The sequence below is a fragment of the Zosterops lateralis genome (assembly GCF_965231275.1).
Source record: "Zosterops lateralis genome assembly, chromosome: W".
In the NCBI taxonomy this organism is placed as follows: Eukaryota; Metazoa; Chordata; class Aves; order Passeriformes; family Zosteropidae; genus Zosterops; species Zosterops lateralis.
In genome coordinates this window covers 10212898-10232585 of record NC_139801.1, presented here as the reverse complement: position 1 = coordinate 10232585, position 19688 = coordinate 10212898, and the positions used below count along the sequence as shown (strand labels likewise).

Genomic DNA, 19688 nt, shown 5'->3' with positions numbered 1-19688 from the left:
AACATAAAACCACTACAAACCTGAACCTCTCCTGGCAACAGCCATTCCTTGTTGTCCTGTCGCTATGGCTGCCTGGGAGAAAAGGCCTACCCCCATCTGGCTACAACCTCCATTCAGGTAGTTTTAAAGAGTGAGACAATCTGCACTGAGCCTCCTTTTCTACAGGATAAACACCCTCAACTGTTCCTCAAAAGACTTACTCCCTAGACACTTCACCAGCTTCATTGTCCTTCTCTGGACATACTTCAGCACCTCAATGTCTGTCTTGTAGTGAGAGGCCCAGAACTGGACACAGTACTTGTGTGGCCTCACTAGTGCAGAGGGGACAATCACTTCCCTGGTCCTGCTGGCCACACTATTTCTGATACAAGTCAGGATGTCATTGGTCTTCTTGGCCACCTAGGCACACATTGGCTCATGTTCAGCCAGCTGTCAACCAGCACCCCCAGGTCCTTTTCCAGCTGGCTGCTTTCCAGCCAATCTGCCTCTAGCCTGTAGCACTGCATGGCATTGTTGTGACCCAAGTACAGGACTTGGCACTTTACCTGTTTGAACCTCATACTGTTCTCAACCCATCCATCCAGCCTCTCCAGATCCTTCTGCAGATCCTTCCTACCCTCCAGCAGATCAGTGCTCCCACCCAATTTAGTGTTGTTTGCAAACGTACTGAGGGTGCACTTGACCCCCTCATCCAGATCATCAATAAAGCTATTAAACAGGACTGGCTGCAATATTGAGCCCTGGGAAATCCCACTAGCAACCAGTCACCAACTGAATGTGGTGCCATTTGCCCGGCCATCTATCCAGTTCTTAACCCAGCAAAGAATGCTCCTGTCCAAGCCGTGGGCTGCCAGCTTGTTAAGGAGAATACCATGGGAGATAGTATGAAGGACTTTACTGAAGTCCAGGTAGACACATCCATAGCCTTCTCCTCATCCACTAGATGGGTCACCTGGTCATGAAAGATCAGGTTGGTCAAACAGGGCCTGCCTTTCCCTAAACCCATGCTTGCTGGACCAAATCCCCTGGTTGTCCTGCATGTGTTGTATGATTACACTCAAGATGATCTGTTCCATAACCTTCCTGGGTACCAAGGTCAGGCCAAAAGGCCCCGAATCCTCCTTCTGACCCTTCTTGTAGATGGGTGTCACATTGGCACCCCTTCAGTCACCTTGGACCTCCATGGTTAGCCAGGACTGATGATAAATGACAAAGAGCAGCTTAGCAAGCTCTTCAGCCAGCTCCCTCAGCATCCTTGGATGAATCCTATCTGGCCCTATAGACTTGTGAGTGTCTAAGTGTCTCAGCAGATCACTAACTACCTCTCCCTGGATTGTAGAGGGTCTATTCTTCTCCCTGTCCCTGTCTACCAGCTAAGAGGTCTGGCTGCCCTGAGGATAACCAGTCTAACTGTTAAAGACTGAGGAAAAGAAGGCATTAAGTAACTCAGCCTTTTCCTCATCCTTGGTGACAATGTTCCCCCTTGCGACCAATCCGTGATGGAAAGTTTCCTTGGCCCTCCTTTTGTTGCTGACATATTTATAAAAATACTTTTTACTATCTTTCATAGCAGCGGCCAGATTGAGTTCTAGTTGAGCATTCACCTTTTTAATTTTCTATCTACATGACCTAATGACATCCTTAAACATTTCCTGAGTTGCCTTCGCCTTCTTCCAGAGGTCATAAACCCTCTTTTTTCCCCTGAGTTCCTGCAAAAACTCCCTGTTCAGACACATCAGTCTTCTTCTCCTCAGGCTTGTCTTTTTGACACAGAGGGACAGCCTGCATCTTCAAGATTTCCTTCTTAAAGAATGTCCAGCCTTCATGGGCCCTTTTGTTATTAAGGACTCTTTCCCAGGGTACTCTCTGAAACAGTGTCCTGCACATGCCAAAGTCTGCCCTCCGTAAATCCAAGGTTGAGGTTTTGTTGATCCCTTTCCTTACTTCACCAATAATCAAAATAATTTCATGGTCGCTGTGCCCAAGACAGCCTCTGACCACCATATCTTCCACCAGCCCTTCTCTGTTTGCAAATGGCAGGTCTATCAGGGCCCCACTCCTGGTAGGTTTGCTCACCAGCTGCATGAGGAAGCTCTCTTCCACACACTCCAGGAACCTCCTAGACTGCCTCTTCTCCACTGTGTTGAGTTTCCAGCAGACATCCGGCAGGTTAAAATCTCCCATAAGAACAAGGGCTGACGATCGTGAAACAAACAGTTGCTTCTAGAATAGTTCATCCACCTCTTCATCCTGGTTGGGTGGTCTATAACAGACTCCCACCAGGATCTCTGCCTTGTTGGCCTTCCCCCTGATTCTCACCCATAGGCACTCGACCTTACCGTCACTATCCTTGAACTCTACACAGTTAAAACACTCTAATGTACAGAACCATCCCACCACCTCTCCTTCCTCTCCTGTCCATTTTGAAGAGCTTGGAGCCATCCATTGCAGTATTAAGGAAACTTCCCTGTCTGACCATCCAGGAGCCACTCTGGTACTTACCCTCACACCACCTGAGCTGGAACCAAAGCCCCTTTGCAGCTACACCCCCCATACTCACATAGTCAGACCAGGTTTCCTTACTGGCTTGACCCCAGGTTTCTCATAGCAGACTCTCAGACATCCAGATCCTTCAAATTGTTTAATCTTGGTGCAAAAATTAAAGTACATCTCATTAAGAGTGGAGCAAGTGCAAACACTCCCTTGTATGGTGGAAAAGGTCGGGAAAATTTTATGATTGCCACAACTATGTTCACAGAAAGTAAATAATCCACTATAAATGGCCAGAAGAACACATTCTGATTGTCTAGTTGTCATGACAGGTAAAAGAATTATAAAAGAAAGGCCTCATAAAATCAGGCCTGCTCTGCTAAATTGCCAAAGTTAGCCTGCCACTTCTTCTAAGTAATTTCCAAGTTCCCATGCAAAAACAATCTTGGTATGAGAACTCATTAGCATAACAACCTATTCCTGGGTTGAAAAACAAATGCACCTGCAATAACAAGGGATTTGTCCCATGAAAATCAGTAAAGAAAATATGTGAACAATCCAAGAATACAGAGATTTGACGGACAAATAGAATAGCTTTTACTAACCAATAAAGTAATTGGCAAAAAACCAATTAAAGTTGCACACAAGGTCTGTAAAAACTGTATAAAATTAGTTGTGGTAATAAAAAAATGGTTTTTCCCGCATGAAGATAATGGACTCTCAGCTGACTTATTACAATATCTAGTATTAATTCCTTCATACGCTAAGATTTCCTGAATTAATTTTATCTTCAAGTCCAAAAGTGATTGTCAAGTTTTTACAAAAAACAGCATACTTAAAAATTTAGGATTTCCAATATGATAAACTAGTACAGCTGTTTAGCTGATCTACTGCCTGGCTACCATGACTTCAAAATTCTAAGCTTATTTCTAGTTTTCTAGTTAAATTTGTCCAGCTCCAATTATAATATTCAGTTGCCTTTTGTTTGAATGGTAGAAGGGTCTTCATTATCAAGTTTTAGTGTATGTAGGTCTCTTAAATCATGAAAGAGATCATCCTCCTTTGTCTTGCATGACAGGCCCGAGCAGATTGAGATTCTTGCATTTCTCACTTTAGATTACTTTTTCAATTCTTCAGTTATTTTCCCAGTATCCGTTCAAGACAGAAAAATGCAGATATTAGTGAAGATTCAGTAATTCCTCTCCATCAAGCTATTACTTCTCCTTAGCTCTGATATTTACTAGAAGTGATATCAAAAAATTAAATAGTAGCTTAATGTTATTGAAGTATTAAAAATAGAGGAAGTAAAAAAAAAAAAAAGAGCCCTTGGCACAGAGACAGAGCCCAGGAAAACACCGGCTTTGATTTTAATCCATGGGAGAGGCTTCCAACACAGAGAGAGGAATTGCAAACCACCAGGAAGTGAAAACAGTAGTTTAGCACAGTAGAAGATGCAAAATTCAGTAGTTTTAGGGTTCATAGAATAGAGGTAAATGGGGGACAAAATGGTGGAATTTGGGTGGTACCTCGTGTCCCTCTCCTTCTTCCTCGTCCTCCATATTCTGAGGTGGTGATGACACAAGGTAGTTAGAGTGGATTGGGTCAAAGTAAAAAAGACCCTTTTAGTGTGAGCACTAGGCATTGGTATAAAATTGTAAATAACCAACACATAGTTATCTGTATAAATGTAAGGTGACGCCCCATCAGTGGGCAGTCGCCTCATGTCTCAGCCGCTGTCTGGACCTCGGCTGGGAGCGGAGAAAATTCTGAGATATCAAATAATAAACATCACGAGAAACCTGAAAACAGAACCTTAAAGACTCCGCTTTTTTATATCAACGTGACTCGGGGCTTTTAGAGGGCCAAGGACTTTAAACAACTTAAATCTCAGGTGAGGAAACCCTCACCGAGAGTTAATTACTTTCACCATTATTCTTCATAGCCAATAAAAGCAGTTTAACTACAGGAAAGAATACCATCTTTGAAAACAGCTCCCACTTACTGTCATATTCCAACCTCATAAACAATGAATTTCAAATACCATTATGACATATACCAATAATCTTCTATTGTTTGTAGTGAAGGAGAAAGGAAATGATCCTCAAAAAAAAAAAAAAAAAAAGAAAAAAGGACAGAACCCATCTTTACACAACGGCAGCCTGGCCTCATTCACTGGCTCTGTGGGGACAAATCAAAAGGGAATTGGAAAACCAGTGGCAACACCAGATAGCTGGAACTGTGGTGGGATGGATACTGGAGTCAATTTTCACACCCTAGTTGACAGCATTCCAGAATTGAATGATGTCATATAATTGTACTGGACAAATATAAACACTGGCTAATGCAACTCATGGGGGACTAAAGGAATTAAATCTACAAGGAACTGTAGTGGTTTTAATCAGAAACTAAGCCCAGTTGCACTCAGTCCCTCTGAGGACCAGCTGGAACACAAAGGGCTTTATTTTCTCCTAAATTTCTATACCCTTAATGCAACATTTAGCTTGATTTTGGACCTTTAAAATGTACCAAGAGCATTATGGGTTTGGCTTTGTTCTCTGCAGTGTTTACATATTGTCCCAAGGGGCATCCTTAGCAAGTTTTGAGTTGTTTGGGGATTTTTTTTTTGTTGGGTTTTGTTTCTTTGTTTTGGGTTTTTTGTTTGGTTTTGTTGATTTGCTTTTATATGTATATATATTTATTTTAATATTGCATGCCCCATAAGTCAGGAAAAGCAATATTGACCAGAACACATCTCAAGACAGATTCCTGTAAGTCTAAACTTGGTGTCTTTCCAGATTGAATGACAGCACAGGTAACTACTCCAAGATCCATGAATCACAAGGCAATTCCATTTAGGCTGCATCTTTTCAATTTGCTTTGAGAAAGCCTCCAAGACAGCATCCAGAACTTTACTACAGCTAATATATACACATTAATTCCTTCACTCATACACTCAGTGAATTATCTTTTAGGGAAACAAATTAGATTTACTACTGTGTCTTGGGCTGACAGTGCTCTCTATCCCATAATCCCATATCGTGGACTCCCTTGTTATGTCTAAGAGGTGTTCCGTCCCCTTTAGGGGGGGCGGGCACTTTTCCTGCTGGCTTGCTCCGCTGCTGCTTTGGCTTTCCTGCTTCTAGGCGCTTTGCTGTCTCGCAATTTTCTGCTAGTTTCTTGCCCTTTCGTTCTTTTGTTTTTCCTTCCTTTCTTTCTGCCGCCTCTGTGCTCTGTTTGTTTTTCTCCCTTTTCCTCTTCTCCCTCTCCCCCCCCCCCCCCTCCCCCTTTTAAGATTTAGGACCGGCACCCGGAGCTGATCTGGCTGGAAGAGTCCGAAAAAGGATCTCCGGGGCTCGTAAAAAAAGCTCTGCGCCCTCCCCCTCACAGTAACCTGAGCTTTTCTGTTCTTATTTTTTCCCTTGTGTCAGGGGGTGTTTATTCATTTGTTAATAAACCGGTTTTTTCCACTTTGTGTTCAAGAGATTCCTTCCCAAACCCAGGGTTGGGGGGAGGGGTGGTAAAGGTTTTGTTATTAGGGGATTCATTAAAGGTTTTCCCCTAATTCAACCCAAACCAAAACATATTTTGGTGCGTTGGCCGGGAAACCGAGTCAAAGAAAGTGGAAAAAACCTTAATAATAATACTAGTAATTCTAATTGTTTGGTGAGTGTATCAGGATGTTTTTTTCTGGACTCGTAATAGCATTCGAGGTGAAACCCTGTCAATATTTCTGGTCTCTAGGGTTTTTTAAGGTTTTATTACCTCTGTAGTGTCTAAAGTTATTTCCTTACCCGGAAATAGCTTTAGCATTTCTTCTTATACGTAACTTATGTTGCCGTGGGGCACTAACCAGAATATTGACCAGGCTCAGATTGTTTGTGATTGTTTACAAGAAGGTTGTAAATATGTTTGATGATTCGTTGTTATGGCTGGGCACTCAGTTTGTTAGGGGAGAAGCAGGAGAAGAAGTTTTTCAGCCTCTGTTTTCCCTCTTCTCCTTTGAATTGTTTATATCTTTATTAGGAAATGTTCAGTTTCCCCTGAGTGTCAAAGAGACCATCTTTCTGACATTTAATTTAATAAGCATTCTCTATATTGTCTGCAGTTTATATAAATTGAAAGCTGAGATTTCCAAAGAGGCTAATGAGACTAATGAGTTACCAGCAAACCCAAGTAAGAGAAATCTTGAGTGAAGTAAGAAATGAGAAGATATGGGCCAAATTTTAAAAGAATTTTCCGACCCTATAGTCTGGGACTTTCCATCCAAACAAATTCAGAACCCAGCCGAGGTGGCTAAGTATTTGAAAAAGAAGTGCCAGGGTAATACCAAGGAGAAAAGGATTATTACAGTGAGCTGAGCCCTGGCATATGTTTATCGCACTCTCTTAGATACTGAAGAGCAGCAGACAAAAAACAGGAAACAAGGAGATAAGCTAGTTACTATCCCAATTACTCAGGCTGCAGCTAGTATCCCAGGCTCCAGGCCAGTAGTCAAATCAAACAGCAAGGCTCAACCAAGGGCTGTTGCTGCTAATAGAAGAGGCAGAAAGTGTACAACTAAGACCGATCGCAAAGTGGAAGATAATGATGATAATCCAAGAGAAGGACCTTCACCAAAATCAGAAACTACATCGAGGGGTGTAGATTCTGAAGCCAATATTGATTCATTTTCCCTAAAAGACCTTCGAAGCCTGAGAAAAGATTACAGACGACAACCTAATGAATCTATAATAAGTTGGTTAGTCCGCCTTTGGGATGCTGCAGGGGAAGCTACAGTTCTAGATAGCACTGAAGCGAAGCATTTGGGATCTCTGTCGCTAGACCCTGTTATTGATCAGGGCATAATGAGGGAGGCTAGCCCTCACAGCCTCTGAGAACGGATTCTAGATAGTGTAGCACAAAGATACCTGTGTGCAGATGACCTTTATTTGCAGCAAACACAGTAGAAGACCATAGAACAGGAGATCCAACGTCTGAGAGAGATGGCAGTAGCAAAGCTTATTTTTTCAGATGATGTAACAACTAAGAATCCAGACCTGGTAGCATGTACACCTGTAATGTGGAGGAAACTTGTGCGACTTGGGCCATCTAAATACGCCTCTGCCCTAGCAATAATAAAGCGAGAGGAGACAGATGAGACTGTGCTCGATATGGCGAAAAAGCTTCGAGCATATGCTAATGCTGTACATAGCCCAACTCATGCCAAAATTGCAGCTGTAGAAACACGACTGCAGAAATTAAAAGACAAAATAGAAGAGAATCATAAAAAACTCAGGGAAGAGATTAAGGAGGACTTCCTCCAAATCTCGGCTGTGCAAATTAGAAGCCTTAGTATCCAACGCAGGCGCTCCTTTGATGGGGAGAGAAGGTACACCCCACGAGCTGAGTTGTGGTTCTTCTTGCGTGAATCTGGAGAGAACATGAGGAGATGGGATGGAAAGCCCACTGCTGCTCTGGCACAACGGGTACGTAATTTGAAAGAAGGTAAGATTCAAAGAAGAAGTCTCAATAAACAGAAAGCAGCTCCAGTTATTCGCAGCCATGATGTCGATGATGACATGTCCGATCCCCTTGAAAGAACCTCTAAGACATATACCCCAGAAAAAAAAGATAATCATGCTTAGAGGGGCCCTGCCTCTAGCCAAGTAAAGGTTAAAGAAAATCGTGTGTTTTAGACTGTGTGGGTTCGTTAGCCTGGCACATTGAAGCCACAAAACTATAAAGCTTTGGTTAACACTAGCTCGCAGTGTACCTTAATCCCATCGAGATGTGTAGGGGCAGAATTGATTTCTATTGCTGATGTGACCGGGGGATCACAGGACTATACATTGGTGGAGGCAGATGTGAGCCTGACTAAGAATAAGTGAAATAAACACCCTATTGCAACCGGCCCAGAAGCCCCATGCATCTTAGGCATAGATTACCTCCGAAGTGAGTATTTTAAAGACCCGAAAGGGTTCAGGTGGGCCTTCGGAGTAGCAACTGTGATAGCAAAAAGTATTCGACAGTTGAACACCTTGCCTGGACTGTCTGAGAACCCGATCACCGTAGGACTTTTGAAGAAAGAAGAACAAGTAGTACCAATTGCCACTTCAATAGTGCATCGGCGGCAATATAGAACCACTCGAGATGCTGTGATCCCCATCCATAAGATGATTCAAGAGCTAAAAAGCCAAGAAGTAGTCAGCAAAACCCACTCACCCTTTAATAGCCCCATCTGGCCGGTGCGGAAATCTGATGGAGAATAAAGATTGACTGTGGATTATCGTGCCTTAAATGAAGTGACCCCATCTCTGAGTGCAGCCGTACCAGACATGCTGGAACTGCAGTATGAGCTGAAGTCCAAAGCAGCGAAGTGGTACGCCACTATCGACATTGCAAACGCATTTTTCTCTATTCCTCTGGCAGCCGAATGCCGGCCTCAGTTCGCCTTCACATGGAGGGGAGTGCAGTACACCTGGAACAGACTGCCCCAGGGGTGGAAACACAGCCCCACCATCTGCCATGGGCTGATCCAGGCCACACTAGAAAAAAGTGAAGCCCCAGAACATCTACAATATATTGATGATATCATTGTGTGGAAAAACACAGCAACAAAAGTGTTCGAAAAGAGAGAGAAAATCATCCAAATTCTCCTGGAAGCCGGCTTTGCTGTTAAGAAAAGTAAAGTTAAGGGACCTGCTCGAGAAATCCAGTTCCTAAGAGTGAAGTGGCAAGATGGACGGCGTCAAATTCCTACAGACGTTATTAACAAAATTACAGCTATGTCCCCTCCAACGGATAAGAAAGAAACACAAGCTTTCTTAAGTGCCATAGGTTTCTGGAGGATGCACATTCCAAAATACAGTCAGATTGTGAGGCCCCTTCATCTGGTTACCCGCAAGAAGAACGATTTCTATTGGGGCCCTGAGCAGCAGCAAGCTTTCACCCAAATCAAGCAGGAGATTGCTCATGCTGTAGCCCTCAGCCCAGTCAGAACAAGACCAGATGTAAAGAATGTGCTCTACTCTGCAGCTGGGAGTCATGGTCTGTCCTGAAGCCTTTGGCAAAAAGTACCTAGTGAGACCCGAAGCCGACCACTGAGATTTTGGAGTCAGAGCTACAGGGGGTCTGAAGATAACTACACCCCAACCGAAAAAAAAATCTTGGCCGCCTATGAAGGAATCCAAGCTGCTTCAGAGGTGATCAGTACAAAAGCACCACTGCTCCTGGCACCCCAACTACCAGTGCTAGGGTGGATGTTTAAAAGAAAAGTTCCCTCCACCCACCATGCCACCAGTGCTACCTGAAGCAAGTAGATTGCCCTCATTACACAACGCTCCCGAGTTGAGAAACTGAATCGCCCTAGAATTTTGGAAGTAATCACGAACTAGCCTGAAGGTAAAAGTTTCAGCGTCGCAGATGAAAAACAAAAACCAGTGACTCGGGTTAAAGAAGCTCCGCCATACAACCAGCTGCCGGAAGAGGAAGCACGTTATGCTTTATTCACCAACAGTTCCTGCCGCGTCATAGAGATGAGTCAAAAGTGAAAAGCAACTGTCTGGAGCCCCACACGACTAGTCGCAGAAGCCACTAAAAGAGAAAGTGGATCCAGTCAATTTGCTGAACTCAGAGCCATTCAACTGGCCCTAAATATTGCAAAAAAAGAAAAATAGCCAAAGCTCTATCTGTATACTGATTCTTGGATAGTAGCCAACGCTCTGTGAAGATAGCTGAAGAAATGGAAAAAAGCCAACTGGCAGCATAAAGAAAAACCCATTTGAGCTGCTAAAGAGTGAAAAAATATTGCTGCCCAGTTAAAGAAACTACCTGTAAAAATTCGCCATGTAGATGCCCATGTCCCCAAAAGTAAAGCTAATAAAAAGCAGCAAAGCAATCAGCAAGTAGATCAAGCTGCAAAAATAAGAAAGTTGAAGATAGACCTAGACTGGGAGCACAAAAGAGAGTTGTTCCTAGCACGATGAGCCCATAATGCCTCAAGTCACCAAAGTAGAGATGCCACCTATAAGTGAGCACAAGACCGAAAGGTAGATCTAACCATGGACAGCATTTCTCAGGTTATCCATGACTGTGAGACGTGCGCTGCCATTAAACAAGCCAAGCAAATGAAGCCCCTCTAGTATAAAGGGCGGTAGTCTAAGTACAAGTATAGGAAGGCCTGGCAGATTGATTACATCACACTGCCTCAAACCCGCCAAAGCAAGCGCCATGTGCTGACCATAGTAAAAGCCACCACGAGATGGTTGGAAACCTACCCTGTGTCTCATGCTACAGCCCGCAATACTATTCTAAGCCTTGAAAAGCAAGTCCTTTGGAGGCACAGTACTCCCGAGAGAATTGAGTCAGACAACAAAACTCATTTTAAAAATAATCTTATTAAAACCTGAGCAAAAAACCATGGCATTAAATGAGTGTACCATATCCCCTACCATGCACCAGCTGCAAGTAAAGTGGAGAAGTACAATGAGTTGTTAAAAACCACCCTGAAAGCATTGGGTGGAGAGTCCTTAAAAAACTGAAAACAGCATTTAGCAAAGGCCACCTAGCTAGTTAACACCCGAGGTTCTACCAATCGAGCGAGTCCTGCTCAGTCCCAGCTCCTTAATATAGTAAATAAAAATAAAGCTCCAGTAGCCCATGTTAAAAGTTTGTTAGAAAAGACAGTATGAATCAACCCTGCCTCGAGTACAAACAAACCCATCCGTGAAATTGTCTCTGCTCAAAGACCAAGTTATACGTAGTAGATAATGCAGAAAAATAGAACAACACGATGTGTACCTCAGAAAGATCTGAATGTAAAGTGAAACAGAAAAAAACGTGTAAGTGTCAAAAGTTTGAGCAAGTAAGATAAATAGAAATGTGTAAGTGTCAAAGGCCTGAGTAAGTGAGATGAAAGTTTTTTATTGTGTGTCCATGATATGGGATAAGGAGTGAAATGTCCTGGGCTGACAGTGCTCTCTATCCCATAATCCCATATCGTGGACTCCCTTGTTATGTCTAAGAGGTGTTCCGTCCCCTTTAGGGGGGGCGGGCACTTTTCCTGCTGGCTTGCTCCGCTGCTGCTTTGGCTTTCCTGCTTCTAGGCGCTTTGCTGTCTCGCAATTTTCTGCTAGTTTCTTGCCCTTTCGTTCTTTTGTTTTTCCTTCCTTTCTTTCTGCCGCCTCTGTGCTCTGTTTGTTTTTCTCCCTTTTCCTCTTCTCCCTCTCCCGCGCCCCCCCCCCCCCCCCCCCCCCTTTTAAGATTTAAGACCAGCACCCAGAGCTGATCTGGCTGGAAGAGTCCGAAAAAGGATCTCCGGGGCTCGTAAAAAAAGCTCTGCGCCCTCCCCCTCACAGTAACCTGAGCTTTTCTGTTCTTTTTTTTTCCCTTGTGTCAGGGGGTGTTTATTCATTTGTTAATAAACCAGTTTTTTCCACTTTGTGTTCAAAAGATTCCTTCCCAAACCCAGGGTTGGGGGGAGGAGTGGTAAAAGTTTTGTTATTAGGGGATTCATTAAAAGTTTTCCCCTAATTCAACCCAAACCAAAACATACTGTATTCAAAAGAATTGTTTTTATTTTCTATATGCTTACATACCAACCAGTTAGTGGTTTGTTCCAGTACCTTACATCTAAGAAAACAATGCTTGTGGTTACTTAATATTATTCTTTCCACTCACCTACCCACCTTTAAAATATTGGTGACATTTACCTTCAAGTTGTTTGTAACGTCCCTTTCCTACCATGATGTCCTATAGATTTTGAGAACTTCTGAAGCAGCAGTTCAAAACTGTCTCAGTGAGTTTCTTGAACACTTTAAAGCAAGTGTCTTCAGTCTTTAACAGTTTAAATAATTCCTTCCCCGTTTCAGCATGTGTTCTCTCCATAGTGCATGTTATATCTGGTCACAACTGACCTTTCCTGTAAAGCAGTGTTAGTTGTTATAGCCCTCTGTTACTTGATCTTTCCTACTCAGTAAGGGACTTCTGCTTTCCTTTGTTGCTATCTTCTCATACTCTTTATGAATCTTTTCTTTTTGCCTTCTATTTCTCTCTAGTTAATCCATTTCTTCCTTAAGCTTTCCAGTTTAGCTCTAGTGGCTTCTATACTTACCCTCAGTTGCGTAGCTACATTTCCACTTTTTGTTTTATTCTTTTTATAGTTCCTCAGGTACTTACAACCTGTTGCAATCATACTTGTTTCTTAGTATGCTTTTTCTCCTTCAACTGTAATTGTCTCATATAGTAAATCAGAAATTCAATTTCATCCAACCTTAACTGAACAAACAAACCTGAAGAAAATTCTAACTTGCTTTACCTAGTACCACAATAAGTTTAGACCCCAAATATGTAATTGTTTCTTCATTATACACATGAACATCTAAATGATTTTGAAGTCTATGCATTTACCCAGTTCATCCCAGAGTTGCCTATACTTGTCAGTCATTGCAGTTCCTTGTTGTGTCCAAAGTGACAGACGAGGGTCAGCCATGAACTGTTCTGTTATCAACGTCAACATGCGAGCTCCATTTGAATCTCTCATCTTTAGCATCTCTCGCACCTAGGAAATGAGTCTTTTAATATAAACTTGAAAAAAACCCAAAACTAACCACAGTAAAGACAATATGCTGAAGTGTTAAACATTCCACCTCTGTTAAATAAGACAGATAATTTATATATTTGATGTGAAATTTTTAGGTAGAAAAAAATAATTTGCCTTTCCAATTTTAACAATTTTTAGTTTCAGTATCCCATTGCAATTCTGCAAACACACTTCTTCCACAAATAATCCACAGGTGTATTATGCAAGCTGCTGCAAGACCATAATTTCTACAGGTCTTTCCAACATTTTGAGGGTAGGAAGGAAGAGAGCAGCAAAGCTGTAGACAGTTGAAATGCTACTTCATATCCTTAAACTAATCTCAAGACACACCAGTTTGCATCTCATTGCATTATTAACTTGCTATCATGTCCCCAGGGCTTTGTCTTGTTTTAGAACATCAGGACTTTGAGTAAGACCTGAACAAGTACAGACTGGATGGGGGAGTGGAGGGAGAGAAAAGAGGGAAGTTTGAGTACTCAACATACCTTTGCAAAAAGCAAATTGAGTTGCTTCCCTGATCCATGGTATCCACCCTGGGAGAGGAAGAGTTTGACCTGTTCTTGGACCTGTTCCTCATCCAAATGCCAGCAGTTTTCATCATCTATGCTAGCACCTGCTGTTGGGTCAGGAGCACCTGCAAACAGCAACAAGATAAATCGTTATGTTCTATGTAAAGAAAAGAGGTTTGTGGGTCCAGGGCAAATGAGTACTGCAAAGGGTTTTGGATTTGTGTATTGTCTGATTTTGGATGTTGTCCTGGGTTGACAGTGCCTCCTATCCCAATCGTGACTACATTGTTGTCTAACAGCTGGCCCCCCCTTCGGCGGGCTGTTTGTCTTTCTCTTTCACTTCGGCTGCTGGCTTTGCTGCTGCTGCTGGCTTTCTCTTCTGCTGCTGGCTTTCGCTGCTTCCGGTTTTTTTTCCTTTTCTTTTCTCCCTTCCCCCCCCCCTCCCCCGCGAAGATCATTGGACTGGCTCCGGACCTGACCTGGGAATATCTGGGGATCTCCGGGGCCCGTGAAAGAAACTCTGCACCCTCCCTTCAGAGCAACTTGAGTACCATCTGGGTTTTTTTTCCTTTTCCCTTGTGTTGGGGAGTGTTTTTTTTCATTTGTCAATAAACAGGTTTTTTCCACTTTTCCTCCAAGGAATTCCTTCCCAAACCCAGGCCTGGGGGGAGGGGTGGTGGAGGTTTGTTTTTTATGGGACTCCTTTTGGAGGTTCTCCCCTAATTTATCCCAAACCAGGACAGATGTCTTGACTTTAATGTTTCTTTAAAATAGACATAAATTTCTCCTAAGTAGTCTTAAGCACTTAGAAATGACAGCCTATGAAAAGGTATTTAAACAAACAATATTTTATAATAAAACATTAAAATCTGTGTTTCTTCCTCCTGCCTCAACAGTTATTCTAGAATGCTTTTACAAACAAAATTACACTTATAATAATTTCAACAACTGCAATGTTAAAACCACTCTCCTCAGAACACCTGTGTGATTTCTGTACCTTCAGCAATCTTGCTCAGGTTTAAGTTACTGCTAATGAGCACTGCTATTGATGTACATGAGGAAAATAATCACTTCAGTGCTTTTGAGCTGTGATGGCTCTGCAAAGCTAAACAAAGAATAAAGAATAAAAAATAATCCCCAAGCAAATCCAAAGTCTTTAAGCACTAAAGGCATTAACAGAAGTTACAGCTGTGTAAGATTGTTGTGCTTCTGAAGGAGCATTTTTACAATAGGCAATGTCATCAGCACACAGTCAATTTAAAGCAACTCTACCTGAATTAGCTTAGTGCCAACTGAAGTGACTAGATTTACATCAGGCAGTGCTTTGGCTATAGGTTGCTCTAATGAAAATTTTGTAGTTGAGATCAGTGATTTTCCCCTTATGGCCTTTTCTAAAGTCTGACACAAATAAAACAAGTTCTTGCAGTATCGAACAATCTACATATTTCTGAAGAAACCTGCACCTTTACTGGATATTTTTAACAGGTATTCTACGTGAAAAGGTTGAAAAGCACTTATCTAGACTGTCAGGGGAAAAAATGGTAGTGCATCACCATACTCAGATGCAAAACATTTTAATCATGCCCAAGACTGAAGTAAACTAGACATTTTGGTTTTGGGCTTGTCACAACTGTGTAATCTCTATTCGATTTTTGAGACAATGTTAGAAATTGAATTGAATCACACTATCACTTAAATCCCAGATGTTACCTCTGTAGCCAATACTAAAAGAAGGATACTGGCAGGGAAGGAAAATTACATGGTCAGATTTGTTAAAATTTGCTTTCAAAGAAGTCCTGAGAACATGAAAAGCAAAGATAGCTACAACTCTTTAGATGTATGGAAACACTGATTCTATTGATTTAAGCCTTTATTTCACAATTGCATCTCTGCCCTGTAAGTGAATCTTTTAAACGGTTGCAGAGAATGCTAGAATCTTTATTCAATGAAAATACAACCAGAAGATTTAGAGGGTCAGAGGGATGTCTTGTCTACTAGTTGCTGAGAAAGTAAAAGTCTTTCAGCTCAGCAACTTCCTAAACTGCCTCCAACATCAGACCCTACAGCTGTGAACATTGTACTATTGTCCATATATATTTTTTTTTTGATTAATAAGAAATTGTGTCTTTGAAGATGTGAAAGAACTCTTCTGCCTTCCACAGGAACCATAAGACTGTCTCAGAAGATGAGAATCACATCCAAGACAGTACAAAACCCAAGGAATGAGAAACTTGCCCTTCTGTGAAGTGCTTCCCTCTTTATTATGTTAGTTTTAAAGGGTTTTAAATTCAGTGAGCTACACGTAACACATGCTGATAAGTCTTCAGCTGCAAAAAAATAGATTAAAAGGGAAATCAAGCCACATGAGATCAAGCAGTGCAGTTGTTGAACAGACCCAGGTTTACAGCATCACCTTGCAAATAGTTTAAATATTTCATTGATCTAAAACAGAGGAAAGACCTGTGAAAAGGAAATATATAAAAGCACCAATATACAAAACACACATATTTATCCCCCACTTGAAAGGAGATTTATCTTTAAATAATCTTGGTATTGTTACCAAACAAATTATATTTCTTTAAAAAGGAGTCTATGCAGTAGCAGGGGGAAATGTTGGGACCAAATCAACGAGAGGGGAGATTTAATCCATGAAACAGATAGTGGCTAACGGACAAGCTCTGGATGATGTCCATGTATTAGAAAACAAGTAAAGTTAGCACTTGACATGCTTTGGTGCTCTCAGACTTGGGGGAGGAATTTAAAGCCTGGGAGAAAGATACATTGCTGGGAACTGGACACCAGGAATGCAGAATTTATAGACTACAAGGACATTTTGCTGAAACCAGAGATGAGGAAGAAACTAACAAAGACAATTCAGCAATTGTACTGAAACTCTCCCTATCTGGGAAAAAGATAATAAAAAGACTGAAAATGTGAACTAAATAGCATGAGAAGCAAGAAATCATTAACCAGCAGAGGATAGAATTCTAATTAGTAGAACTATGTAACTTGTAGCCAATGAACACTAATTTCTTTGTTTGCTAAAATGTATAAATAGTTAGAAGTTTTTATAATTGGTGTATATTATAGGTGGATTGATTCCTCCATGTACCTCAGCACTGAATAAAGCACTGACAACTTTCTAACCTAACAAACTGGTTGGAGAGTTTATTTCCTGGGTTTTGGTGACAGTATGGCTACTTTTAACTTGTATTTTAAAAAGTCTAAGATTTCTCAGCTACACTTCCCTATTTAGGGAAAAAAAACCCAAATTCTTTCCATAACTGTTTACATTTTATAAAAAAACTCATCATGATGCCATTTGGTTTTTGCCTTTTTTCTTTTATATGTTCTCTGTATTCTTCACACGTATATTTGTAGCTCTGTAGGCTATTGTATTAGTGGCTAGTTTTCCCAGTACTTTTCCATGCCCTTTCCCTAGGCAGGAAGGCAAAACAAATTCCAGAGCTCCAAACTCCAGGAGGTACAAGGCTCCAGTGCAATCTTGGTTCTTCCTGGAAACCAAGGCCAAGAACAACTCTTCAAGATACATTTCATGGACAAAGCACAGCTAGTGCCAAGGGGGGAACTCCAGAGAAGGAGCTTGACCTAGGGGGGAATTGCATCACCACTTGTCCTCCTAATTGGTGCTTTTTATCAATTATGCAAATTTCCTAAAACCTATAAAAATGCATTCACCCCTGGATGAGGTGGGCTTTTGTGGACATCTTTCCATAACTGCCCCTGAAGGCCTTCAACTAAAGATCCTCTTTTATATTACCTCCTTACTAAAATTATCTCGAGTTTCATTTCCAGGTTGGGAAAAAGGCAACAATCAGTCAGTTTGCACTATACCTTCTCCAGTGGCTCAGCATTACTACACTTACACCAGTGCTATTTTCATGCCACTGGGTAAGAAGACTATAAAAGCTTAAGACATCAAGCTGAGGGTCTGAGCTCTACAATGCTATTCAGCACAGTACTACAGGTACTTCTAACTCAGAGCAATATTTTCTCACAAGATCATATATAGGCTACATTCAGTATGATCCATTTTTTTAGCCAGAATGTATAAAGAATTTCAATATACACGTAACTGGCACTAGCTACGGTTTGTAATTATCTGATCTTTCAATATCATTGGCAGTCTTCAGCAATAGCCATTATCTAACAAGGCAAGGAGAAAGCATGTGAGATTGGGCACAAGTCCAAACCCCATTTGCAGCCCTGGCAGCAGCCAGGCATCCTGATGTTGCTGCTAGAAAAGCCTCAGCTCCCACTGCCCATGTTATTCTTGTTTTGGGGTTGAGACATGACTATCTCCACATCTCTCAACCAGGCACTTTTCCAGATCACTACATTCATTTATAGTCAGGTCATTAAGGAAATTTCCCAGTCTGACCACTGTCCTGAGATTTTCACTGCTGGGGCCCAAGCCCCTTCACAGCAGGTGGCTCCAGTGAGCTGACAGGTACCCCACTTGACTCCCTACACACACCACACACAGTCAGACCAGGTTTCCTCACTGGCTCCACCTCAGGTTTCTCATAGCAGTCTCAGACCTCTGCTTCCTTCAAGTAATTTAATCGTGGTGCAGTGTCACAATAACAGCTGGTGCTGATGCCTCTGAAGAAGGACCCCAAACAAAAGAATCGCTAGACTTGTACTACTGTCTGTGCACCCATTCCAATGGTGATGTTGGATCTGGGGTCTTCTCGTTCATTGGCTTCTGCAGGGTCTCTGGGTGATTGATCGGTCAGTGCCACAGGTCTGCTTGCCCTCAGGCAAAGGGTTGGTGCCTGATCACAGCTCATTGCCTGGGGTTCCAACCATTTCCCTCACCCGGGGCACATTTTGCAGCTTGAACTGCACCTACAAACTGACCTATTGGCCCTAGGTGTATTCCTCACCAAGGTGAACACCGATTGATCTAATCTGCTTCCTCTCCTTGTAGCACATCCATCATTCTTGAGCAAAAGATAGGATTTCTACACTGCAGCTTTTCTTCTGAAGACCAGGGAGGGAACTATCTTGATGGGAAAGATGGGCGCTAATGACTTTACAAATGACTCGATGAGTGTAGGTCTTCAGGAGAAATGGGTGTTAATGTCTTCAAAATGGGTCTTAATGTCTTTACAAACATCAAGTTGCACAAGTTTGTTACAGAATCCAGACAGTTTGACCAGACAGTTTGAACTCCTGAACTTTAGGGTAATAGGACAAATAGGTCCATGCAAAGTCTATTGCAGAACTCAGATAGCCTGACCTTCTGAACTTTGGGAGGAAATGAGGATACATGTTCAAGACGGAATATGTGGTAGGCAGTTTGGGAAGGCTGTAGCTCCCTAGTATCTCAGCCAATGGGGAAACGAAGAGGGCAACATGCAGCCAGGAGGTTAGGATACAAGGAGGCTGCACCCTCCAAAACTGAGAGAGAGACCCCATGGTGTTGCCCTGAATTTTCTTGCTTTCAAGTGTTTGAATCTTCGCAGCATGATTCTCACAGAGCTTGATGTAAACTATATGTATTTTTAGAAATTATCTTGTGTTTGCATAATTCTTCTCTGAGAGGAGAACTTGATTGGTGGTAAGAGTGACCAATGAGGTCCATGAGGTTGTAACCTTCTGTCGTGGTTTGAAAGCAAAACGAGTGAGAGGCTCCAAGTCAGAAATACAATTTAATAAGAAGAAAGGAAAAAAAAGTAAAATATATGTCATTCCTGGTCATGGCATACATTGTTGTCTTCCTGTACATATGTTTCTGAGGTCCCTTCAAGAGGATCAGTCATATCGTCATTCCTGTACCATCTGGAGTTCTGTGCACGAGAGACCGGAGCAACACTGATTCTAGATGGGCTTCTTGTGGTAGGTGTTTCTCTTTTCAGTTCACGTACCCGGGCTGCTAAGGACGAGGTGGGCTTTCCATCCCACTTTTTCATGTCTTCTCCATGCTCTCGAAGAAAAGACCAGAGGTTACCAGAGATGCCTGCTCCTAATGGCAGAGACTCTCATTGGCTCTGGTGAGATATGGTAATTTTCTTCCTTAAGTTCTTTTTTCAGTTTCTGATGGCCTTCTTCAATCAAGCTCTGGACTTGCTCAGCCAGTCTTG

General features: G+C 42.1%; 1 protein-coding gene across 5 annotated transcripts in view; it reads right to left on the bottom strand.

Annotated features, from left to right (window-relative positions):
* LOC310922142 (zinc finger SWIM domain-containing protein 6-like) overlaps window positions 1-19688 on the bottom strand; it is a 304014-nt gene that overhangs the window by 75969 nt on the left and 208357 nt on the right. For all 5 annotated transcript variants that reach the window (XM_083882540.1, XM_083882541.1, XM_083882542.1 and 2 more), the window contains exons 3-4: window positions 13555-13703; window positions 12877-13027 (exon numbers count right to left, since the gene is read on the bottom strand). In XM_083882540.1, the coding sequence (XP_083738666.1) occupies window positions 12877-13027; window positions 13555-13703 (300 nt within the window). The remainder of the gene's footprint in view (window positions 1-12876; window positions 13028-13554; window positions 13704-19688) is intronic.